Source organism: Pempheris klunzingeri, chromosome 23, assembly GCF_042242105.1.
Source record: "Pempheris klunzingeri isolate RE-2024b chromosome 23, fPemKlu1.hap1, whole genome shotgun sequence".
In the NCBI taxonomy this organism is placed as follows: Eukaryota; Metazoa; Chordata; class Actinopteri; order Acropomatiformes; family Pempheridae; genus Pempheris; species Pempheris klunzingeri.
The window spans coordinates 17,384,839-17,412,136 of record NC_092034.1 but is presented as its reverse complement, the minus strand read 5'-3'; the positions used below and the strand labels follow the sequence as shown (position 1 = coordinate 17,412,136).

Below are 27,298 nucleotides of genomic sequence, written 5' to 3'. Positions count from 1 at the left end.
AAGCACTGTGGATTCTTTCCTCTTAGTGGGGGAACAAATTCATATCTGCATACTATAATCACCTTTGTTTTGATAGCAAATTGATCAATTCACTTGTACATTCATCAACTTTGCTTTAATCTTGTCATTGCTGTGATTTACATCATAAGATGCTGCCTATTAAGATCATATGCTTGAGGTACTTGCACAGTAAATGTGTCTACAAGTTGAAAAATATATATCTAAAGTCAAACAAGTAAGTGTTCAATATACATTAAAGGAATTTGGTTTTATGCAATTGAGTGGGGTGCACATGTGTAAACCTGTTCCAAAGGTGACACAGCCGTAAATCCTTGATGCCAAAACTTTACTTTGGTATAGTTGACAGCCTGTAGTCAAAATATTTGAAGATGTGTGGACTTCACAAAAATTCCACTGTGCTGGTGCAGAGCTTCCACCATGATATGATCTTTCACAAACATAGGGCCTTAGATGTTAGCGAGGCTCTGTAAGAGAGTTGTGCTTCCAATATCTACTGCATGATAATGTCAGGTTCAATGTTAAAGAGAAGGTCATCGTTGTCCCTCCTGACCTCCAGCAGCAGGGCCGTCTCCTCCTGCAGTGCCCCCTGCAGGTCGGCTGTGGTCATCAAAGGTTTGCTGTTCAGTTTGACAATAATGTCCCCATCTTTGATACCACCTCTGGAGACAAAGAGAGGAGTGAAGAGTGACTATTAGATACAGCATTCATTTTACCTCACATACGAGTACCAAACTGTATACTGGCTTTGTTTGAGGAATGAATGAATGAATAAAACCTACTTATGCGCAGGTGAGTGAGGAACGACCTCATGGACATAAATCCCACTGGTGACATCAGGGAAGTCTGGGTTCTGCTGTTTCAGTTCTTCAATTAACCTGGAGCAAGCAAATACACAATTCAAAGAAAATCCATTAACTAACCACTATATTCACCATTTGTGATATTCAACTAATTTAATTTAGAAACTAAGGGATGTATACATTTATTGTAGAAATAAGAAAATATTATTTTAAAAAGGTTTTTTACAGCATAATGTTTGTTTTATCAGCATTCAAGACAACCTTTAAGTATTTTTAGGAAATTCGAGCTGTGAGATCCAGTGCAATAAGTAACTGTCATCAGCATAAAAATGTGTATTTAAATTTTAACCATTATTTATACAAAACAGCCACCAGTTCATAGTAATGGTGAATAGAAGAGGGCCCAAAAACACACCCTTGTGGGACACCTTTGCTACTTTAAAGAGCTTTTCATTTGAATGTTGCAGCTGTTACTTTGCTGTACTCTGCTCAGACTGTAACATACCATGCTTTGAAAAGGACTGGTTGAGTATTTGCACAACATTGAAAATGGATTGGTATCAAATGAACAACATAAGATTCCACCACTCAATCTCATCCCATAAACACAAAAATTCTCATCCGTTCAGACTTACGCTGGTGTGATGGTCAGCATCCTGATCCCAATGAAACGCTTCTTTATTGACCTCACATCTAAAAAAGACTCCAGTTAATGTCTGTATATTCAGCAGGATACTGATGATGATACAGATGTGTAATACTCGCCTGGTGACGTCACCATCAGACTGACCTTTGCTGTGCTTGTCGAGTGAATCGTTGAGAAAGCGAGTAATCCTGTCAGAGGGAATGGCAAATGAGATTCCTGCTGCAACCTTCAAGGTATTGATGCCGATCACTTCCCCGTCCTCAAATATAGAGACACAGCAGGGCAAAGTCAAAAATTACCATTCACAGTTTGGCTGAGACAAATGCAGTGGCTGTGCAATTTATATTTTAAGTTTAACAACCAGATATAAGCAGAGAAAGATGTTTTACAGCAGCCACAAAGGTAAGAAGCAAAACGCTTACCAAATTGACAAGAGGGCCTCCTGAATTCCCATACTGTGAAGGAAAACACAAATCAAAGGTACTGTGGTGAACAAAAAACACCTTACAATGTGACATTTTTACAACCTAAGAAATTGAAATAGTGCCATATTCCAGAATAACTCTTGCAGAAAGCATGATTTTAACTCAGAGCATATGTTGTCTGCCTTGCTATATTCTCACGTTGATAATAGCGTCTGTCTGGACGTAGTCCATGTCAGAATCCTTGAGGCCCAGCTCCTTGCCGTCTCTCTGAGCAGTGCTGACAATGCCGGTGGTGACGGTGTTCTGAAGGGCGAAGGGGCTGCCAATCGCAACCACAAACTCCCCAGGCCTCAGGTCTGCACTGTGGCCCAGCAACAATACAGGCAGCTTTGTCTGGGAGCCGAGGAACAAAGAGGTAAGATAATGCTGTGGATATTTGGGAAACCATTTATAAGCAAGGAAGCACAATCATTCACACTCACATTTACACTTGCAATGGTAGAACAAGCAGACTCACAAATGTGTATCATGTATATATGTGCATGATATATATAGGACTAAAAAAAAGACAAGCCTTAAAAGTCCAATGAAAATCCCAATCAGCTATTCCGTTTTGCAGTCAAAAATCATTTCTGTGACTTTTACACTTATTGTTAATATTTCTGATAAAGCGATTTTTCAGAAATGCTTTTGATTTGATGGGCAGACGAGCCGATATAGAGACACAATGTAAAGAAGCTTACAGCTTTTTATGCGGTTCAATGTTACAACGGACGAGCAGGTGATTGGCTTTCTATCCTGCAGAGAGATGTTAGCAGTGCAATTAGCCCTGGTCCATGTGTGGTAAAGTAGCTCATTCAGGAAGACGTTAGCTTGAAAGCTAACGTGGGTGGTTGTTCAGTGCAAAAAGTAATATATTACACATTGCTCATGACTTACAAAAGTCATACATTACTTATTTACTCCTAAAGTTGTTTGTTTCCTATTCTTGTCGTTACATTACTGTTGTGTAACTCCACGACAGTAAAGTAGGTAAAAACAGTCCAAGTCCAAAGAGCACTTCACAGAACAATGTTGTAACTGAAGAAGTTATTTAACACTAGTACTCTATATTCATATTAAACATCATATTTCATTAGAAAGTGGAATGTGGTTACTGATTGTGTTCCATTACTGTATAACAGACGAATATAATGTGATGACAGTTCTTCGTTAAAGCGCTGGTCACTGCTGACAGATGCCACTGTTTTGTGCATTTACAGTTCAAAATGAAATGATTTAATTGGCTGAGAGCAACAACGTTTTATTTACGCAGACAAAAAATCAACAGCATTCCAAGAACACGATGACAACCAGTGTCAAAGTGCTGAAAACCACAAATTAGAGTCTGAGTTGTGATGATGATGACGATGATGATGATGATGATGATGATGAAAACAACTGTTAAACATATAAAGCAAAGTGAATAACTGTAAACTTTGAAAACTCTAAATGTCACTATAACTCTGTATACTGTACAAAATTAACAGAAAAAGAAATTGTAAAGAGGCACAAAGAAAAAGGGAGGGGATATGATGGAGAGGTGGGTTGAAGAGGTGAAGGGGTAAGGAGGAAAAGAATGGAGCTGAGTAGAAACACATGTTCAGCAGTCAGATGGTGTGATGAAGGGAGGGAGGGAGGGAGGGAGGGAGGGAGGGAATGGGCTGAAATTTCTCTGCTTAGAATTTCTCTAAGGTGTAGCAGTTTGGATTGTGTTTCTCTTCCTCCCACTCCGCCCTGTCTTGGTCCTGATCCAGCTCTCAAACTTCTAATGCAGACACATCAACCCTCGGTCACACTGGGGCCCAAGGTTCAACTGATGTTGGTTTTTGAAAGCAGATACTGATGTTTGCACTAAATGACCCACCCACTTCATGAACACACTTTATGTGGCCAAGCATTGTTTAAACCCACAGCAATGTCTAGTGAAAATCCCCAACTGACAGCAAGCCATGCTGAATTCTGGAAAAATATGCATAAAATGATGCACAAGTCATCTAGAATATTTCTCTTGATAGAGTGCCACAGCCATAAAAATATTTCTTGTGTCCAAGTTTAAACGGAGGGAGCAAGATGCTGAGGAATAGATGTGATATCCCTGCACAAGGTGGAAATTGTTTTTCAAACTGTAAAGCTGCACTTAATATTTTTTGGCATCTACATGGCAGAAAGACAAGGAGATACAAAACTATTACATTTCCCTGTGGGACGATCAACATTAGCTTTCATCTAGAGGCACTGAAAATATGAAATAGCAACAGCATTCCCAATGCCCAAATTGTTCCCCTAGCTCACTACTTGTGTTTAAACATCTGTCTCCTGAAAATTACCTTCACTTACTACTCATTTGGAACAGCAAATATGGTTTGAAAGAGACAAAACAAAACAATATGCAATACCGCCTAGATTTTGTTTAATATCAAGCTTTTTCATCAACATATCTGCAGAGTTGCAAAACATTTGTTTCGTAATCTTGACCAGTTGTAGCCTAAACTTAAGGGTCCCCAATTCTGAAGACTTGGGTAGGTGCTAACAGACCCATGGCTCTTCCTATGGCCCAGGACTCTGATGGGGCACAGTCTTTCTGAATCTGTATCTCTTTCCAGCTCCTCCTGGGAGATCCCAGTGGGACTTGCCAGGCAAACCTCCAAAAGGAGGCACCCAGGACGCAGCCTGAACAGGTGCCCGAACCACTTCAACTAGCTCCTTTCAATGCTTCAAAGCCCAGCCACCCTATGGAGGAAAGTCATTTCGGCCGCTTGTATCCGCGATCTCGTTCTTTCTGCCATTACCCAGAGCTCTTGATCACCTTATGGCTCAGCTCCCTCTTCACCACAATGAACTGGTACAGTGCACACATTATTGCTGGCGTGGCACCAATCCGTCTGTCCATCTCACGCTCCACTTTACGCGCATTCATGAACAAGACCCCAAGATACTTAAACTCCCTCACTTTGGGGAAGCAACTCGCTCCCAACCCAGAGGGGGCAATCCACCATTTTCCAGCAGAGAACATAGCCTCAGACTTAGAGGTGGTGACTCTCATTTTGACCGCTTCAAACCCAGCCGCAAACCGCCACAGTGCATGCCAAAGGTCACAGTGTGAGGAAGCCAACAGAACCACATCATCTGCAAAAAACAGAGGTGCAATCCTGAGGTCTCTAAACTGGATGCTCTCCTCACCTCGACTAGAGTCGAGTAGAGTAAGATTAAAATGTGACAGTTAACATGTGCCTGGATTTCCAACTGTGGCTAGCATTAGCCCAGTAAATCAGCAAATGGCGACAAATTCAGCTGGAAATTTACGCAAAAGCAATATCTAAGTGTCACCCCAGAGGAGATTTGGATTCTGGCTGTGGTCCATGACCCACCCTAATAACACCACTACAAAACCGGACACATAGCACACACCATAAACACACATTCAGTCTGCTGAACTCACTATGCTGCTAGAGTTTTACTGCAACCACAAGTGTTAATGGAGGTGGGTGGATTAGATACCCTGTGGAGTCATGACTGTAAACAAAAAGTTTCCCACCAAAGTGCAATACATGCTGCCTTGAGGCTTAACTGATGTGTTGAATGCATTTCTTATCTCAAAAAACACCTGACATTGTTTTGACATTTGCCAGGTCCTTGTCACCACACATACAACATGTGAAACATAACATGTGACCTACTCTTGCAAACACTGCTCAACAGCACCCCTAGTGGTAACTGTGGTCACTTAATTTTTGCAAACTTAATGTTCAAAACAACAGACAATTTAAATTCTAGTACAAATCTAAGAAACCAAATAATGGCTGATTTTTCTAGAAAACTGTGCACAAGCCATCAAGAACATTGGATAATCATAAAGGGGGAGCTGGAGCCAATCCCAGCTGAGGTGGGGTACACTCTGGTCATTCACATCTATTTAAATCAAATCTTAAAAATCTTACAATTTTCAAATTTCTGAAAGACTTTTTTGTTTTCAAATTTCGGAAAGACGTTAAATGTGGTACATCAGCTCATCAAATTAACATGGGCAAACCCAGGATTTAAGAAGTAACATTGTTACCCACAGACAACACTGTCCTGACAGTGTCTTTTGTTGGAGATAATAGTTTTGCCATCTGGTCCCTTCACTTCAGTTGTACACCAGATTTTCATGTTATGCACATCTGGTTCAAAGCTTGTAGCTGTGCGCCATGAAAACAGATGAAACTGTTTGACAACTGGGCAATCTGGTTCTCCAGATGGTGCTTTTTGTTTACTGTCTGTTGCTTATGTTACACTGTCTTTGAATGGAGTGATGGAAATGAATTTGACCCATCCCTCTCAGTATGTAAAGATCATGTCCAATGAAATGCCTGGATGAATAAATAATTATTGGCATTCTTCTTGTATAAGACCTAGCTGCATGTTCGTTTCATGTATGTTCATCATTAGGTTTTGTTGCAATAGTCAGGCTAGTCTCGTGTTCTGCTCTGGCTACTTAAATGGCTGAAGTTACTTGGATGTGATGCGTAAGCTATCACATCACCCACATGACAAACAAGTGGCTCAATCATTATGTTAAGTATTCACTCAGTGTAAACGAATTCTTTCCCTTTAAAGCAACATAAGAAGACATTCAAAGCAGTGAAATCAGTTGAAATAAAGTCCCCACTTCATTTCCTCACAGGTACTGCAGGGTTTTAGTAAACGCTTCTCTGTTGCTGGCTCATATCTACATTACTCAAAAAATTCACACACTGGATCTCGATTAATTCAATATTCAAGTTCAAAATCTTTACTGTACATTGTGTAATTTGTTGAGAGCTAAATTACGTAACAACGATCAATGGGAACCAAAATCACCAACCAGGAACTGTCTACACTCTCTGGCCACATGAGGCCAGACACTGTCCTGCACCGGGAGGAACCCAGGGCCCACTGCACCAGTGTAAGGCCAATGGCTCTGAGGATTTCATCCCAGTGCTCCTCCTGTTCCTTCTCACATGAAGGAACAGAAACCAGTCCTGCTGCTGGGGTGATGCCCTTCTACGGCCCTGTCCAGCTCTCCTAATGTAACGGCCTGTCTCCTAGTATCTCCTCAGTGCTCTTGAGCACGTATGGATGTGCCATCCTGGAGGAGCTGGACTACCTGAATGGGCTGCAGGTACCGCTTCACGCTACCAGTAGTGACAAGGAATCTAGCAGAACGCAAAACTAGACAAGAATCAGTCATGAAGGATGAGGAGAGGGCAACCACCACCTGCAAAACCATCCCCTTTGGGAGTTGTCTTGCTGTTGCCTCTCCAGTGCACCTGTTGTCACTTTCATTTGCACCGAAACAAGTGAAATTGATTCACAATCGCTTATGCTTCCTGAAGTTTAATTGACTTGGTGTTACACTGTGATGATTAAGTGTTCCCTTAATTGTTTTGAGCAGTGTAGTTTATTCTCATGTGATACAATGGTCTTGCTGAAACTGGCAGCAGAATTAAGTAAGTGTGTACTTCTAATAAGGCCTAACAGTTGTCATATTGGACATGAATCAGACAGATCTTACTCTGTTCTTACTGTCATCCACATATCGACATCATGAATTGAAACTTTAAAATCACTGATTAAACATTTTTTAAGCTTTAATAAACTATTCCCTGAAATGACAGCTCTGATCAATTCCATTTCTAACCTGCAACATGACAAATTATTTAAAATCACATAAGTAGTGAGTAGGAGTCAGTTCTCCCGCAGACTAAAACACTGCTTGTGTTGAAATTTTCTTTCAAGCAAAATCATACGCAAACTATTCCCTGTGTTCAGGAAAGAACTGCTCACTCACCTGTGGGCTGATTTTGATTGTAGCAATGTCTGACTTTTTGTCAATGTCTTTGATGCTGGCTTCATACACATCACCATTATGCATCTGGACCTTCGGGAAAGAGAGGACGGTTCAAGAAATGTAACCTTTCAAATGAAAGCTAATTCATAGCACTGGATTTGGCTTCATGCATTTCTATGAGGTCACACAGTATACCCAGTACTTTTTCCCACAGTACCCACAGTATATTTTCTGCAACTACAGATAGTGCCTTATGCATCTTCTTCTTCTTAACAACCTAGTTTTTAATTTGAATATTTGAAGGTCATTGCCAATGTATTGAATTTGTGTTTTAAAGGGTTAGTTTGACTCTGAAACTAACCTTTTAAAATGCCAAAGTCACACAGTCCCATGTTCTGCAAACCAATTTCAATGCAACTTAAGGAATTAGTAAAAATAAAAATTAAAGATTATTTAATTAGCATGTGATTTAGATGAGAAAGCTGTGAGTATTTAAAGTGAAACATAAGTAATGACACAATATTTCTGTACCTTGAGGTGCTGCTGACCGGACACTGACGTAGTGCTGGACACCACATGGGCGTTGGTAACAATTAGTCCATTCTCTGACATCACAAACCCTGATCCACTAGACAGAGGGATATTCCGACCAAAGAGAGGATGCCTGAGGTGTTGATAAAAACATCAGTAAATGTAGCTGGATTAGATTACAGAGAGATTGTTGTTAGTTGTATTATCTCAAGTTTAAGAGTTGAAAAATGGAGCTCATTTAGAATTTATCAAAAAAAAATGTTAATATTATTTTCAAGAAAATATTTCAAGATACAAACACAAACACAAGTCACTTTACTTTTTTACTTTACTTAGGTTGCTGTTTGTGACAACACACAGATTTACATTCATTTCCTGGAGACTAACCATCTTACCTTACTATTACTTGCCTTTACCCTAACCCTAACCTAACTGATACCTTGACCCAATAATGAGCTTTTTCCCCAACTGGGGACACGGCTTTTGTCCCCAGTTGGACAAGGCATTCGAAACTAACTGGTCTTCAGTCTGAAATATGTCCCAGAAGTTAGCCTATGTTAGAACACACACACACACACACACACACACACACACACACAGTCAGTACCTGAGGAAGAGTTCGATGTGGACCACAGCAGGTGCGATTTTCTCTACCACATCAGCTATGAAGTTGAACTTGTAACGTGGACTGGCAGCATGTGAAGGACCTATACTGGCAAGAAGAATTATGTATTTTAATAATCATTCACCCCTTTGAATATTTAGGTAATATTTAGATTACCTTACGACTGATAAGAGAGACAAAACCATAATCTAACTTGTAGGTTAAATTAATAAGACAATGGTTGACTATCTCTGTTGCCATAAATTGAAAGGATGGCATGACATCATTTAATATTAACATGAGTCAAAGTAAAACCCTACATTCTAACAAATTGGCCTTACATAGCTAGATAAGGAACCAGAATAATGTAGAACTGTTTTTACAATATGAGCAGGAGCAGGACATTAATATCTTAATATCTCCAAAATGTAATGGGTTCTTCCTTAACCCATACTTCAACCTTCCACCAAGTTTCATGTTTGCCATAATCCTGCTGAGAAAACACACACAATGACACTGAAAACATAGGTAATAATATAAATAGAAAACAGTACAGAACCAAGGATGGACCCACGGGCAGAAAATGTACATCCCTCAGAATGTCAAAGTTGCACAAAGCAGTCTTACTACTGACTGAACTTTTTCAAATAAACTGCACTATTGTAGGTTTTGTTCAGACGTTAGGATATACACATTATGTAGCTAACTGAGTTTTTGCCACCTTAAAGGAGCACCCTTGTAGAACTTCCTTTTTGGTCTCTTTGGGACGTGGCACTAAACTCTCTGATATAACTCCTGAAATATGCAGTGAACACAGTCAGATGTGAAGTGTATTAATCTGTGTCAGGACAGTACAAGTCAGTCCCTAATGTTCTACTACCCAAACATCAACAAACCCACCTGAAGGCACAAACTTGGCAGTACTGATGGAAAACTTGGTTTAGTCTGCCAGGGTGGTGTTGTAGCCTCCTGCTATTCTACCCGTTATAATAAGTTACACATGCTCTACAGCTGCACTGCATGCTGCACCCAAGTCAGGAAAATGTGGTTTGTTGTTTTAGACTGAAAAGAGATTCTCAAATAAAAGGCAGAATCCAGCCAAAGGCTTGATTGGGTTTAAGTCTTGACATTACAATTTTTTTTTTTTACAAATACACGCTTCTTATTATAGAGGGTTCACCAAATATAAAAAAAATACCCATTAAAATACCATGTCATATCAGACTGACTGACTTCTGACTTCATTGAAAGGGTTGATTTTCTGCATCTTAACACCTTCCTGGCACTCAGTCTCTTTCAGTCAGGTTTTAGACCACACCACAGCTCTGAGACTGCACTTGTTAAATAGCGACGCATCAAAAATCTCAGTTCTAATTTTATTGGATCTCAGTGCTGCATTTGATACTGTTGACCATGGAATACTGTTGGACAGATTAGAAAAGTGGGTGGGACAGTGTGGCATGGTGTTAAACTGGTACAAATCTTACTTAGAAGATAGGGACTACTTAGTGTCAATTGGTAATTTTAAATCTCGAAGCATCTCGTATCTCACTTATGCAGATGACACACAACTCTATGTAACAGTGCCTCAACTGGACTATAGTCCCTTACATTTGCTAAGCAAATGCATCAAACACATCAATGAGTGGATATGCCAGAATTTCCTACAACTAAACACAGAGAAAACTGAAATAATTGTTTTTGTCCCCAAACATGAAAGATTAAAAGTCAGTGCTCATCTTGACTCCATGAAATTAAAGCCCACTCACCAAGCCAGAAATCTTGGACTCAGACCTAAATTTCAATTCCCACATAAAAACAATCATCAAATCAGCCTCCTACCACCTAAAAATATAGCCAGAATTAAAAGATGTTTGTCTAAACAAGATACAGAAAAACCTATTCACGCATTTATCTTCAGCACGCTGGACCATTGCAATAGTGTCTTCACGGGTCTTATTAAAAAATCAGCTAGACAACTGCAGCGGCCAGAGTCCTCACTAACACCAAGAAGGTGGAGCACATCACACCAGTTCTTATTACTTGCTTACAAAGCAATAAATGGTTTTGGACCCAAATACATAACTGACTTACTTATAAGGTCTGAGGCGTCCAGACCCCTCAGGTCATCTGGTGCAGGTCAGAATCAGAATCAAGCCAGGTGAAGCAGCTTTTAGTTTCTATGCTCCCCAACTATAAAACAAGCTTCCTGAACACCTATGGTCTGTAAATCAGGCCTTAAAACATCACTGTTTACTGTGGCTTTCCATTAATACATAACTTCTTTTAATTTGTTTTAATTCATTTTAATCTAATTTATTTTCTTGTGCTTTTATTATCTTTTACATGCAATTTAATGTTTCTGTGTCTTGTTTTTATGTCCCTTTGGAAGTACATTCACATGAGTAAGTGGCTCCAATAGTGTGTTTATTAGGAGATACATCACAAGTATGCAAGTAATCAAGAGAGGAGTTTAGGGTTGTTATGGCTGAGGTTACTATGGCTTCTAGAAAAACACTCCGGTACCGGAAATCACTTAAATCCACTGAATTGAAAGAATGTCAATTATATGACAGATCAGTATGACTGATAGAAACCATGGTAAGGAACTCATTTGTGATCGTTCCTTCCTTTGTTTGCCTGGGTTTCATTTTTTTGCATTATGACTAGTGCTGTTTCCTCTCTTCTTCTTTTTCTTTTAGTTTATTTTATAGCCATCTTATTCCTTGTTGTGGAAAATATGTGAGCCATGTTTTTGAATATGAAAAGTCAATAAGTTTTTCCATTCACAAGGTAATGAACACCACCATAAGAGAAAGACAAAACACAGCTGTTGCTGCTGGTAAAACTTTCTGTGTGTGGATTTTTCACCAGCGAGTCACGCCGCCCAGATGGAGGGCGTTTCCAGCAGCACATGTGAAAGCTTCTATGACCTGCATGCTTGAAGTTGGAATCACTTGTGTTGGTGAAAGACTCAGGAGTACAACTGAAATGCACAGTATGTTTGACACAGTTTGACTCAGTCACAAGTCAAGCTTTTAACACTGACTACTTTTGCTTTCGTGGGAAAAAAAGCTGTCTGGATAATTTGGGGCAATTTTCTTCAAACTCGTAATCTAAATGGACATGATGGAAGATTTACCACAACTGATTTGGGAGTTTGGGCTTGCAGGTCAGTCAGCCATATTTTACCACAGTTTACCACGCCCGAAACGATGTAATGTTCCACTGACCGTGGGTGTGTGTGTGTGTGTGTGTGCAAGCAGTCAACCACATACCCTTTAAGCCCAGACAAAAGTAAAGGGTTTGTGATCAAAGGGAAATGTAAATAGAGTCTGCCACAACTCTGGGCTGCTGAGACTTCCTGTTTCCTCAGTTGATGATGTCCCATTGAGATATGGATGTATGTGTGTTACTGTCGGATGGCTGTAACCTCCTGAGCAGGGATTGTGGTGATGATTGTAGCAGTCGGCAAGTCAGCAGAGCGGCAATCTGTTTCGTTCATCAGCACAACAGACAGTCTGTCCGCCTGTCCAACACTTTGTTCCACAGCAACATGTCTCATAAGCCACTGGCCAGATGGCATAACATTTACAGTTAATATTCATGGTCCTTCAATGATGATTCCAAATGATTTAGTATCAATATTTGACTGTTCCTAAGTTTTCTACAACTGTGCACATTAATGCTGCCCAGAGTGAACCCTTTTTCACGTCCTGCAGCAATAGGTCAAAATATTCTCTTAGAATGTAAGAGTGAAAGTTGTTCTTGATATTCACGATCCCCACAGGATGATGCCTTCTTGTTGACCTTTCCTATATCATCTTCATGAAGCCTAAATCCCCACAAGAATAAAGGAACTGCAGAGACAGTTACTGAAAATGTTCATGAATTTCAGAGGCTCACTGTCTAGAACAACCATTAGAACACGACCTTTCCTCTAGTGCCAGTTTAAGAGCACATCGTTTTTTTAGGAAAAATCTTTATTTCACTATGACACACACACACACACACCTTCAGGAGCAGTTTGGGGTTCAGCGTGTTACTGGACCTTTAAGTCGCTAATGTGTATTGTAATAGTGGACTGTGCTATGGTTATGTTCCTGTTTACTATCATTCTGTTGCTGCCCCCTGAACAGAGCAGTTTGGATCATCTGCCCTCGTGCTGTAATCAGTGGTCAAATAAACGCTCATACTCTCATTTTAATCCACATGCCGTCTTCTTCAATGTGAATGAGTAAATGATGCCAACCTCTACTCTGCCAGGAACTCCTTCAACAAGCTGTCAACATGGTCATTTTGGTTGTAGTTATTAAGTTACCAATTAATTAAAATACCAAATTGATAGTTTAGTTTATTCAATGAGACTGAATTAGTTAATTTGACTATCCTTTCCTTTTTAAAGAAGTGGTGCCCCTCAAGGTGGACTTTGCAGTAAGTCCTATCAATCATCGTTGTTATCAGTTATCGCTGATAATCACTCATGATTTCTGATGGCCAGATTTAATCAAAATGCCTCAGAAATGGTGCAACCCCAACAGAATCCACACTTAGTGTGTGTACAAAAGACAGAAATAGAACTAAAAAAAGATCAGATTGACAAAAATGAAGTTTAACCAGGAAGACATCTTTCTTTCTGCTCCCACTTGATCAGCTGACTGAGGGCATCTCACTCTTACTTGTCCCTCCTGAGCTAATCATCCTATAGCTTTCTATAGGTTTCAAGCTGTTCCTCTCTGCTTCTGTCAGCTGTCATTTCAGGCAGTCGATGTGCTTCCATGGGGGGGGGCTTAAATTATTACGACATCTTATATGACGTCAGAGAGGTAAGGTAGGCCTCTTTGACCTTTTGACCCCCACTTCCTCAGCCCCCTTCTTCCTGAGCCAGTCCCTTGACCTTTGACCCCCTCCCTCCCTTTCTTCTCCTCTCCCTCCCTCTTCACACACACGCATCATGTTATATGAATGAAATTAAAGCTATACTTTTTTTTTGACTTGCATTTCTATTATTTTCCGTTAACAAGTTACATTTCTGTATAAAGCTCAATAATAAAGCTAGCAATCACCAACAGCAACCCCCACCAACCCACCACAACCAGAGGGAGACCATTAACTCAGTCCATATGGCTTTTCTACCAAAAATAAAATAGAAAATAAACAAATAAGAGTAGAAATGAAAAAGACCATCCATAATAACAATGAGCAAACGACAAAGTATTGACGCCTCTCACAGTTCTCATGTACTCATGGTTCAGATGTATCTGCCACACTTCTGTGCCTCGTTAGTCATCCTGTAAGACATTTTTTCATACGCAGCCACTTTTCCTCGTTCAGAGGACCATTCATCAAATGGGGGGGTTCCTGATGATTTCCAGTGTCTGAGTAGAATCTGTCTTCCAATCATTATCACAGTCTGTGTCCAGTCCTTCGGCGCATCAGGCCGGTCCGACAATACCCTGGATTGACCAAGGACATATAGTGCAGGACAAAAATCAAAGCGTAAACCTGTTCCATGTCCAATGTAGTTATGTATTCTCGTCCAGGATAACTGGATTTGTGTACAAGTCCACAGCACATGAATTAGAGTACCATCAACCTGCTTACATTTCCAGCATAGTGGGGGAAAACGTTTAAAAACTCAGTGTCTGACGGCTCAGTAGGAGCTGTGAGCAGTAGAACTATGGGGGATATGTCCAGCATCCGTGTGCCTGCAGAGAAGGGCTTTGGTGAAGGAGAGCCACCCAGACTGCCCAGTCTTACAGACAGCACACTGTAATACACTGATTCCAAACAGACACTTGAGGGTGTGGATCAGTGGAGCCCAACAGAAGTGAAGTGCCCGTTCTTAAAGACAGCACATGGTTGTGTGTAATACAAGCAGCACCTAAATTAACTCACTAGACTCCAAACAGACACTTGGGGTATCATAAAGGATGGCAATTAGTCTGTCTATCTATCTATATATGTGTGTGTGTGTATGTATATATATATATATATATATATATATATATATATATATATATATATATATTATTATTATTTAGATATACGAGAATACATAGAGTAAAATGCTTTTTCTTTTTTTTAAAGTGACGCCTGATGAATTCGAAAACAATAATTTAACACAGTCGGTTATTGGTGAACCTTCTATATATTCTGTCTGAAAATATTGTCGGTTACGACTCTTTTTTTTTTTTTTTTTTTCAATTTACAGATTGCTGGCTAACTCGGACCGTCTTGTCAGCCGGACCCGGTCCCAGGCCCAATCTCTTGCGGCACCGAAAAATAGCCGTCCGGGCAGAAATCTCCGTGAGGACCCCGGGTCATTCAGACGTATGTCTTCTATACATTGTTTAAAATGTTGTTTTCAACAGATGCGTTGACTAAACCCCCCCGGATACCCCCAGCCCTGGAGCACCACAGGTCCCCTCTCCAGACCCTGGGGAAAAGCTCCGGAACCAAGCGAGCTTCAGACCCCGCAAAGAGGACAACAACCGGTGAGTGACTTTGTTCCATCGCGGGGAAAATTCAAGTGTTGCAAAACTTCCGTATACATTCAGACCCCCTCCTGCTATTGGATCCTCCCTTCGTCTTCCGGGTAGGCCTGTACAGGAAGTGTTTACTCCTTCCGTGATCCAATACAGCGTTGAGAGCTTTAAAGCGACCCCTAGAGGGCTGGAGGTTTAGGGCATCAGGCCGACCGAAGGGGTTCACAGATCATTTAAACAAAATCTATTTTAAACTTTGGAGAGAGCTGAGCTAATCACATACACGGCTTCAATCTTGTCATTGCTGTTGAAATGATTTGTTAATGATCCTGTAGCTGCAACGTTACCATGCATCTGATGCTTGTTTTACTTGGCCTATTATATTTTCTATTATTTACCATGCATCTGATGCTTGTTTTTTAGCCTATTGTCTGCAATCACTTCAGAGTACAATGATGACTTAAACAAAATCTATTTGAACACTTGGACAGAGCTAATCACATACACGGCTTCAGTTTTGTCATTGCTGTTGAAATGATTTTGTAAATATTATTTATTTCATTTTTTTATTTTTTCCGACTTTATATTTATTATTTACCATGCAACCGTTACTTGTTTTTAGCCTGTTGTCCGCAGTAAAGAAAAGTCGCACTGCAGATCATCAAGAGGTACCACCCCTCTCCTCCGAAGACGTGGACCTCCTCTTAGAAACCATCTGTAATGTCACTGAATGCCTGCCCGTCAGTGCTCCAGCATCCTTGTATGTGATTATTAAATCGCTGTAACATATCAATATAGACAGGTTTTCAGATGAAGAATTAAATCCTGATGCTATACTCCCTGTGTTAGAGTCATTTGCTGAGCAATTAAACTCAATTCCACCAACAGCCAAACAGTCATATTGAATTCTTTCTGGATATTGGACACTGAGGCAGCAGGAGGTGTGATGTTTTAAAGAGAATCGCTTTGTGATCTGACACACATAGACACTTTCAACAGTAAGCTCAGAGGAGAGAGAGCGATGTCCAGGGAGTGTCCCTTTAATCCTTACTGCCTGAATTTATTTACATTTATATTAATGAATAAATGATTTGTGTTTTTGCATTCAAGCAGATGCTAAATTAAGTGGAGATTGTTCATTTGAATATAGCATAGCATCGAATAGTACAATATAATAATAGTATAACATAATATATATGTATATACGCATAGAATATATATATATATTTATTTATGTATGTATGCATTTGTGTACAGTCCTTAACAAATTTATAAGACCATCTGTCATAAAAATGAGAAAACACCAATATTTTAGAAATCTGTCAAAAACTTGTTTCAAATTAAACATTGTATTATTATTTATCAGGCAAATAACAAACTGGAACAGCTAAATAGTCCTTATTCACATATTTTAACCAAAAATCTTAATATTTAGTTTGACCTCCTTTGGCCCTGATTGTTTTCATGGACTCTTTGACCGTCTCTTTTGTTATTGAGCTCCAAATAGTTCCAGAGACTTGCTTTGGATTAAATTTGTGTGTGATCTATTTTTTTATTCAATTAATCCCAGATCTGTTCAATAGGATTCAAGTCTGGACTTTGACTTGTCCAGTCCATCAGTTCCACTACTCCAGATTCCTTCGACATCATTTCAAATCCATCATTCTGATTAAAGAGCTGCACATACTGGTGGGTTAACCATTACAGGAATTAAAAAATATTTTTTACTGGGTGGTGGTCTAATACATTTGTTAAGCACTGTATATATAATGTATATATAGAAGATGCATCAACCGGCATTAGTGGGATACAGAGGCCACCTCAGCTGCATCAAGACTGGAAGAGGTTTGAGGCGAATTCGCAACGACAGTCAACAAGGGGTTAAATGAGTGAGCTGATTGAGCCAGATGAAAAGATTTCACATTTTCCATAAAATCCATAATAAAAGAACCAGAAAAGCAAAAAAGCAAAAAAAAAAAATTACTTGTCTGGTGAAACACAGATGACAAAGTAAACGAGTTCAGAAATGACCTCATTTACTTTTAGAGGACTGAAATGAAGCATTGTACCAGTCAAAAGTTTGGACACACCTTCTGGTGCAAGGAACACGTCAGGAAAGTTCAGACTGCACAGAGGAAGCGTGTGTGAAAGAGATGCAGGCGATGTGGCCCACAGAAGAGGGTAGAACAGTATGTAGTGGAAGAAGAATCATCACTCAGTGGTGACAGTAGTCTAATAAAGCGCTGGGAACAGGAAATATGAACAGGGATGTGGACGGAATAAGGACTGTAAAACAACAGATGCTGGCACTGATCCACGAGACACTGACTCTGTGTGTGTCTGCTATAAATCCACCATAATGGTCATTACCATGGGAACAGACGGTGTGTTCTCACTTTACTGTGGCAAGCTAAATACTAAGCTCGGACAGTTGCTGCTAATTAACACCCGATGAGGGGCTGGTTCAGATGGTTCCGTCACATGACTGGAAGACAATGAGGGCCAAAGTGGAAACTGAAGGTTCTCTGCTGCTGAGCTAAAAATATTGGCTGAAGGAACCTATGAAAATATTTAACTGTTGCGACCACCCACTGTCCTCATTCTGACAGGAGGAGGGTCAGATCAACAGAAAGGTCTGGAGTTCATCAGGTTAACCAAATCCTTTTCTACTACTACACTCGCTGTTACACAAGACTAAAGCTATGCTCGGATGAAACTCAGTAACAGGCAGCACACCTCCATGTGTAAAAACTCAGAGATACACTTTCGAAATGTCTCTGTAGATGGGACTTACATAGAAGCACTCAAACATCTTCTGGAGAAATAAATCCTGTTAAATGGGGCCTGAGAGTCTACAGCAACGGTGGAACAAGCACTCAGGTCTTTTACTTTGGTAAAAATAGAAACACTTCTTCATTTAAGTACTAAAAGGTAAAGTGTGAGCTATGCAAAGTGTCCGGCCCGTGTCAGCACCATATAGTGATGCTTTAACGCAGGAGATGGTGGAACTCATTTCAACTACTACACAGCCAAGTAACTTCATCCTTAATAATACTGTTTATTGGCTGATTTATACTTTGTGTTGATAATCTGAATTTGCAAAGTAACCAAAGTTATTAAGTGAATAGAAGAAGCATAGTAGAAGCAAAAGGGCTCGTATATGTGATTATTTGATTGTATATGTTATTGGTTTATGGTAGAGATGTGTATTTATGGAAATACTTATTGTTCATTCTTTATATTCCATTTCTATGTTATGTTATATATACATTTAATGTGGGATCTGGTTGTAGTCCCACCTAAGTGGTTTTGTCTGCCTAACTCCCTGCAGCCGGGAGGGTATATAAGGCAGCTAGATGCTTTTAGTTGGTGTTGGTGTGTTGCATGGTGTCTGGTTGCTGTGGTAAAGAGAGAAAAACGTGGATTAAATGTTGACTAATGTAGCAGTTATAGGTAACAATGAATATAACATGAGAAATGACGGCACTGCTTCTTTGCTCTGGGTGATGCAGACACAAAAGGATAATCCCATTAAAGTTCATTGGTTGGAAAATCGTGCTGAAGGACACAAAAAAATTTGTGTCCATGGACATGAATAAATAGATTACATTTCATGACTACATCATTAATCAATCTTTATTTATAGAGCGCCAATTCATAACAATGTCATCTGAAGACTCTTTCCATAAAGAGCAGGTCTAGACCAAACTCTTTCATTAGAGAGAGACCCAACGATTCAGGAATTCAACATGAAGGATTCAAGAATCCCCACATGAGCAGCATCAGATATTATATTAGGACACAGTGGAGGAAGAACTCCCCTTTAACAGGAAGAAACTTTGAACAGGACCAGGCTCAATGTGGGCGGCTTCTGTCAGGGTCTGTGTTGGGTGGAGGTCATAAACTGTGAGACTGGGTTGGATGTTCACCATCTTAGCTTAGCATGTTTGCATGTTAACAAAGAATTAGACACTTTTTTACCTGAAGACGGCTAAAAAATAAAAAATAAAAAGTGATTCAGGTGATTGGGATTCACCATCTGGGAACCATGAATGTCTGTACAAACATTCATGCTACTCTGTGCAGCACATGTTGAGACATTTCACTAAATTTGAAGTCAGGAGATCATCAAAGTCTTTCAGATTTACCCTTTAGGGACAATAAATGTCTGTACAAGCGTGATGGGTCAGTACAACTCAGACTACAGGTGGACACTGGGACACATCCGGTACCAAAGCTCGTGCTTTCATCTGCTGATGTCTGTTTACAGAGATTCAAGACATGTCACTCTAATGGTTCGATGGGCCCAATGACAAACATCATCATCTCTTGGGCCCCACTGAGCACACATTCTCCTCTGATTAACAAACGATACACCATAATGAAGAAGTCTTTCTTCACCAGCTGTCTGAAAGCAGTGTGGATCTGAACTGCTGTGAGGTTTATGGAGTAAAGCCACCTCCCTTTACAGGACAGGAAACAATGTGTCTGACCAGTGGTGTGTAGTCTGAGGCAGAATCTCCTCACACACAGCACGGCCTGCAGTGTCCCACACTCCAAAACATGACCTGTGTTTGGAGCTTTGGAAAGGTGTGGTTGGCTCTCCCTGTCTGCTCTGCTCCAAATAACTGCTTCTGGTTCGCTTCAGCAGGCTGTTAAACGTGCACCTGCCCTCTAACCGCTGTTTATTGGTGCTGTGAAGCATTAGTCTGACCACCAAACCTTCTTAATCTGCCTGTTATTATTGTGGAGACAGCTGGGAAAAGACACAGGCCGGTTTATTGAGGGCCTCACTGGTGACAACACGAGTCAACATGATATTGTGGGAAAGAAACCTTTCTTTTTAGAAATAGCAGTTAAGAAAACAATTACACCAAAAGATCCACTTAGTAGGAATGAGGGAGGGGCGGCGTGGGTTTCAGTGTGGCTGGGGAAACACAGATGGATTGCAATCAGACTTGAGATCAGACCAACGGAGACACATGCATGTGGGCCGAGTTCAGACTGATCCGATCCAATATTGATATGAGTTGCGGATACTGACGTAATTCAGTCATCAGATATTGGGGTGGTGTTACTCAGGGTGGTTTGTCAGACTTTATTATTGTGTTTGATGCTAAATCTTCGAACTCAAACTAATCTCTAACATCATGTCATTGTTATCATGTGCTCATTAATAAAAACTTGCACATGCTTTTATTTGTTCTCAGCTGAATTACTGCACTCAGGTGACAAGATGCAGCTGCTCGACTCTTCAGCGGGACAGAGACACGTGAGAGGCACGTTGGCTTCCTGCAAGGTCTCACATCGATTTTAAAATTTAGATTTTTACTCTTACTTACTTAGACTTTATTGTCCCCAGGGGGAAATTCTTTTTCACAACACTACATTTGTTTGACAGTAGACATGATAACACAGCAGCAGCAGACTTAACAATACGTCACCACAAGACACTTCACACCACACTTCACACTTCCTTTACACATAGAACACTAGAACACCAACAAAGCAAACAGTTATAGTTATAAGGCCTTAAATGTCTTTGCTCCTGCATAGATTTCTAGTTTACCCTCTCGTCCACTAAGATCGGTTGATGCAGCCCCCCTGAGGCCACACTGAGGAGCTCTCCACCCACTGAACTCAGACACACAGAGTCTCACTAGTTTCATTTTAAAACTTTTCTCTCTGTGAGAGCTTTTGGTCATGTTTGGTTTGTATTTTTTATACTGTTTCTGTGCCTATTTCTTTTCTTTTCATTCTTTTTATTGTTGTTGTTTCCTATGTGCTTCTGTCCCTTGGCTTTATTCTCATCTTAGCTGTCATGTCTGGTTTTATTGTTAAGAAATAAAGTTTTTTACCATTATTTTTATCATTACTAGTATTGTTATTGTTGTTTTTGAGCTTGTAGCATCACTGATCCTTGTTAAGAGAGCAGTCTGGAGTGAAATAACATTGCACACATATTACAGGTTTGCAGTCGTGTTGATATCAGATCATCTTAACTCGACTCTCGACATGAGCTGAGCTGACTGGCTGCTACGGCTGAACTTTCCGGATACTGTAGGATTTCTGCCCTGTAGTCCCCTGGCGACATTTGTTATCGCAATACTGCAGAATTCTATGTATCATTACATCTTCCCTTCCTCAGACGGTGGGAGAACATGAAGTGTGTAGCTTGTTGCAGCCAACTGCAGAACCCATGCCCATGCTTTGATCGCAGCTTTGACATCTTTAGTATTACCAGGGCTCAGGAGGTCACATGATCAGCAGGCTCTGATTATGACATCACAAACATGGCCAGGTCTAAACAGCGTGTTTTCACACATATTTGGTGAGAAGTTGTGCAGGAGAGGAAGAGAGAGAGAGAGAGAGAGAGAGAGAGAGAGAGAGAGAGAGGGGGGGGTTTGGGGGTTTCTAGATGCCCATGCTGTGCTGTGTGGTTTAATAATACTTTATAATTAATTAATACAGCCTCATGTAACGTACACATAGTAACACCACCACCAACAATAATAAACGTAATAAGATATCTAAAGAGCTCTGGTAAGGTCACTGTAGCAGCAAATATAAAAATTCAGGTATTGGAATCGGAATGTAACTGAAACAGTGGATTGGTGCATCTCTAGACGATGATAAAATGTCTTAAAGCTCATTATTTCAACCACATACAAGACACTTGACAAATAACAAGTGGAAATGATATCCTCTGTGACTAAACATCCTCACATGCCCCCTCTCCACCAATGCAAACTTAGCTCTGGTCCTGGACCAGGACCAGGACCAGGACCTGGTCTTAGTCCCAGTTTGCAATTCCATTTTTTTCTTTTACTTTTTTTACTCAAATTCAAACTACTATTCAAATGTGGAAAAATATGACTGTTGTCTGATCCTCAAGAATCTGTGTAAATTCAGTTTTTCCCACTCTGGGTCTTTTGGGTTCATTTGTTTGTGGGGGTGTACACTCATTAACTAGTTGAATGCCTTGTAAAATAGAAAACATTTGAATTAAATCAAATTCAGTGTGGCAGCTGAGTAGTTAGAGAGAGGACTGTGCCTCTGCCTCCCACACTGTCTGCTGCACCAATGCGTAAATCGTACCTATGCTGACCTCGCACGGTCCCCTCTGGCTCTGGGTGATGCCCGGCAGTCCCTGCTGCAGAGTCCTCCTGCTGGTGGCCTTCAGCTGGCACACGTTGCCGTACGTCTTCCCGTCGCTGCCGCACACTTCTTGGCTGAACCTGCACTGACAGAAGCCCTTGGAGAGCCGCTTGCCCGCCGGGTGTTTGCACTCCAGTCCGTCTCCGCAGGGCAGGTCGTCCTTCCGGCCGCACGGCTCTCCCTCCCCCTGGGCGCACACCAGGCAGCAGTTGCAGCGGTCCGGCACGTAGCCGCTGGGGCAGCTGGGGCTCGGACAAGTACTCACATCGCACCGAGCGGGACACTTGGCCTTGGGCTCAGCGCGGACGCACTCCTTGAGGTAGAGGAACAGGGCGGTGTAGAGCAGAAGGTGCATCTTTACTGTCGGATTCCGGGCGGATAGAAGGTGAGAGTGGTGAGGAGAAGTTTGCTTCCTGACTCCACACTGCTCATCACTTTCTGACTTCACAGATGCAGCTCCTCATGCCCCAAAAGACCCAACAGCCTTACTGCAAAACACATGAGAGTGAAGTGATCCTGGCACTGGAGGCTGTCTCCGCCGTGGAGCTGCGCGTAACCGTGCGTCCGGAGGCGAGGCCGAGGCTGAGAGAGTCCGCTGGTGAGACACTTTCCGGTGTTTTCTCTGCTTCGCCCGGACTGAGTGGACCTCTCCTGTGGCTGTGAGGCAGGCCCGGGAGAGAGGGGGGAGACGTGGGGAGCAGCAGCGGTCCTGGAGGCGTGGCGACGGAGCCCAGACCCACACTGGTGCCGTGGATGACATCAGATCCCACTTTAAAGTCACATTCTCCCTTATTGCGGGAAGGTGACAGGAGACTCTTACCGGATTCCCCCAGTGCACTAATTTAATTTTTGGTTTTTTATATTTCATAGACTGTAAACATCACTTCCCCACACAGCCGTGGGGCTGCTGTTACCAAGCAACATACTGTACAGTGATAAGTGACTGATATCCCTCCACCATGCAGTGCAGGTTATAAAACAATGCAGATGCATCAATGTGTCACTTGCTGTTTTGCTGCTGGAGCTGGTTGAGGTGGCACTACAGCTGGGGGGGGGGCAAAAACAAATCCTGCCACACAAATGTATTCATTAATCCTCCCTAATCTGTAATCTAATGTATCAACATCTTGTGTAGAAAATGAAACTAATCATAACTGCAGCTGTCAGCTAAATGAAGGGAAAAGTTCAATAGTAGATGTGTGAAGTAGCATCGTATGGTTATACTCAAGTAAAGTACTAGTACCTCAAAACAGAAGTACCGCAAGTGAGTTAATGTACTTTTGCCCTCAGATGTTCAATGATTACCAAAACCCTGAATTAAGTAAAAGTACTAACTGAAAATACTAGATACAAGGGTCCAAATGTTACTTTGGCAAATGGACTGCATTTAGTTTAACCCTTTCATGCATGAATTATGATAACCTCAGTCAGAAGTGTTTTTATTCATCTTGAATCATCTTCTTCATCTGCAGTCACCTCAGTGGTGCGTTCAGGCTGCAGTCTCCTCAGTGGTGCGTTCAGGCTGCAGACAGCTCAGTGGTGCGTTCAGGCTGCAGTCACCTCAGTGGTGCGTTCAGGCTGCAGTCACCTCAGTGGTGCGTTCAGGCTACAGTCTCCTCAGTGGTGCGTTCAGGCTGCAGTCACCTCAGCGGTGCGTTCAGGCTACAGTCTCCTCAGCGGTGCGTTCAGGCTGCAGTCTCCTCAGTGGTGCGTTCAGGCTGCAGTCACCTCAGCGGTGCGTTCAGGCTGCAGTCACCTCAGCGGTGCGTTCAGGCTGCAGTCTCCTCAGTGGTGTGTTCAGGCTGCAGTCACCTCAGCGGTGCGTTCAGGCTGCAGTCTCCTCAGTGGTGCGTTCAGGCTGCAGGCAGCTCCGTGTACTCACTGTACTTCTTTTTTCTGTCTTTGCAAAACATGAAGTCATTCATTCTTTGCCGCAGACTGGGGATATGAGGACATGTTTTCTTTACCGTCCCCTTGTAAGGGCAATTTAAGATGACCAGACCGTGCAGTCTCTCTCTCTCTTTCTCTCTCTTTCTCTCTCACACACACACACACACACACACACACACACACACACATACATTCTCAATATGGATCTTGTGAGGACCATCACCATGTATTCCTTCACTGCCGGCCTGAACACACTGGTCCACTGGCCGTAAAGCCTGAGACAGATGTGAAGTGTTGTTGATAGGGACGCTCTTCAAACAGCTGCATGTACATCAACTCTAAACGAACACTGGAAAACTGGTAAAATGCACTAAAATTCATTTTTCCTCATTCTACCTTTGGTTTTTCTACGTTCTGTATGAAAAGGAAACTGAGAGCTTCTGCAGTTGTTAATCAAATGTGCACCAAGGCTACAATTTTATTAGCATGTTCTCTCAAGATGAACGTTTTTTCACAATCCTGTGTGTGCGTTATCCTCTCAAGACTCATATTCTCAAATTCATTTTAAAGACTTTTATACCAAGATAACAGATATGATATATATGTAGATAAGAAATCATGGTTTCACAAAGTCTTACAGCCCATAGCTCACCTCTAGCTGCAGAACTAAGTCAGCCTGGAAACCAGATGAGTCTGCAACCCATTTTTTATTTTCTTGGCAGAAGTGTCTGGTCCCCCTCCCATTCAGACAGATTTCCAGCTGATCTGGACCAGATTGGGATCACAACCCTTTAACTAATATGGGGCAGGGTTGATACAAGCAAGATGGCTGCCGGTGAGGTGGAACATTCTCTTCTACCAGCTGGACAGACGTGTTGAAAGGAAGTGTGTTTGTGGTATTTCTTCTTTCAAAAAGTCTCAGTTTAAGATGGTTTGGATAATATAGCTGAACTTTGTTTCCAGTGACTCGTATTAAGGCCACGTGCGCTCTTGTCTGTAAATCTGTGTGACGTGGGGGTCCCCAGATAAATGGAGCTGGTGTTATCACAGCAGCCAGAAATGACGCTTACATCTACAAAAACAAGACCAGCGTCATAAAAAGTGGAATTTCCCCTGGTCCAAAACGACCTCACTTAGCAAAAATGTTGTCTCTCTCAGGGTCTTTAAGCTGCTTCTCACTTGGATAGGAGTTCACTGAAGCATCGACACACTCACACACACACACACACACACACACACTCACACACACACACACACACACACACACTCACACACACACACTCACTCACTCACTCACTACAGATGTGAGGTTGTTTTTAATTCTTGCTTTTCCCCTGCTGGGCACACTGGGACTGCTCATATCCACGGTTCATCTCCAGCCCAGGTTTGTTTGGACAGACAAGAGCGGTGTCAACTGAGACATCTGCATCTCACCCAGCCGAGGGAGTGTTTATTTGAAGTAGTCGCTTGAGGAAACACAGGGCTCCTTGTTCAACGGTAATGCACATAGTCTCTGAAGATAATGGAGGGACGCAGGCGGCAATTGCAGAGAACCCAAACGTTGCGTAATTGGAAGAGTAAAATGTGTGAAAAGCAGCCACCTTCACTGTGCTGGACATACAGCAACCTAAGTCCGTACTTTGGCGCCACCCAGTGGTCATCATAAGAATAGCAATGTAGCAGACAATAATGCTGCCATACCACGTCCCCTCATACACTACTCACTAAAAGTTAGGGATATTCCACTTTCAGGTGAAATCTATGGAAAATGTAAAAAGTGAATGCGACAGTGATATTATATCATGAAAGTAGGGCATTTAAGTAGAAGCATGCACTGGTGATTTCTTCATTTTAAACAGTTTATTGAAAGAAAATCTACCAACAGTGGTGGGTATACCACAACAAAACATTTTCAGTGTCTCAATAAATTGGGATGTGGCCAAAGGACGTCCACTCCTCTCCTTTCTGTGACTCTTCCAGTCTCTGTATCACTGTTCCAACCTCCTGATGACACTCTGTGACCCTCTAAGCTCAGTGAACACCTCCGTCTGAGGACTTCCTGTTTGAAGCCTCCAGTGTTGAGGTGCTGCTGATCAACTGTTAGGTGTCGTCTTGGTCTCATGATGTCAGAATGTGAACAGCAGGATGAGGAGGACTGTTTAAATACCAATTCTAACTGAAGCAGGAAATGTATTGGTGGATTCATGGATCAAACCTGTTGTGAATGTTGCTGTTAAGCTTCTTGTTAGAGAACAGCAGCTGGTGCAGAAAGTACTGAAACACTGAACAGTTGGACATGTGCATTCAAAGGTTTAGAGAAGGTCACATTAAGTTCCCCTGGAAAGGTTAGAATGCATTTTAGGTTCAAGTTTAGGCCGAATATCCCTAACTTTTTGTGAGTAGTGTATCTCTATGAACAAATAGCAGGAATAACTAGATGAAAAATCCACCTATATGGTTTAAAGTTTCAGTCATGAAATGCTGTGATTCCCTCACACGTTGTGGGCATTCAAGGTTGATAGTTCTATTCTCTTTTGAGCCCTCTGGTTATTTCTATGAGAATAAATACTGTTCTATCAGAAGCAAAAGTGTACATATTGCTGCATGACTCAGTTGTACTTGTGACACATTTACAACCAGGGGGTGGAACATGAACCAAAGTCATCCAGCAGGTAGCAGATGAGAAATGTGAAAAGACAACAGACCGTGTCTCCAGTTTGCTGCCGGGTGTCTCAGCTCATACTCATGGACAAACCCAGGAGCTCCTTAGAACTCTGTGACTGATGCTGGGCCCACCAGAACCACACGTTTCTTTGTTCTTTTACCCCTGAGGGCCCAGCTCCAGGCCTGCAGCCTTCCCCTCCAGCTCAGCCTTCTTTTGCAT

General features: G+C 41.6%; 1 protein-coding gene across 1 annotated transcript; it reads right to left on the bottom strand.

Moving 5' to 3' along the window:
• Nucleotides 1-27,298, bottom strand: htra3b (HtrA serine peptidase 3b). The gene is made up of 13 exons (XM_070855262.1): nt 27,240-27,298; nt 24,638-24,689; nt 23,171-23,312; nt 22,465-22,983; nt 8,882-8,981; nt 8,275-8,407; nt 7,744-7,833; nt 2,091-2,285; nt 1,890-1,922; nt 1,612-1,726; nt 1,457-1,514; nt 801-896; nt 1-680 (listed from the first exon to the last, which is right to left on the bottom strand). Exons 1-13 carry the CDS (start codon nt 27,296-27,298, stop codon nt 512-514), a joined length of 1,761 nt encoding a protein of 586 aa, XP_070711363.1. The 3' UTR covers nt 1-511.

Bases quoted from the DNA above. Each gene is read 5' to 3' on its own strand.
- htra3b (XM_070855262.1), bottom strand. From the start codon at position 27,298: ATGCAAAAGAAGGCTGAGCTGGAGGGGAAGGCTGCAGGCCTGGAGCTG. The intron at 7,834-8,274 runs GTACAGAAATAT...TCTTTCCCGAAG, and splicing joins CCGGTCAGCAGCACCTCAAG to GTCCAGATGCATAATGGTGA. The intron at 1,727-1,889 runs GTAAGCGTTTTG...TCTATATTTGAG, and splicing joins GAGGCCCTCTTGTCAATTTG to GACGGGGAAGTGATCGGCAT.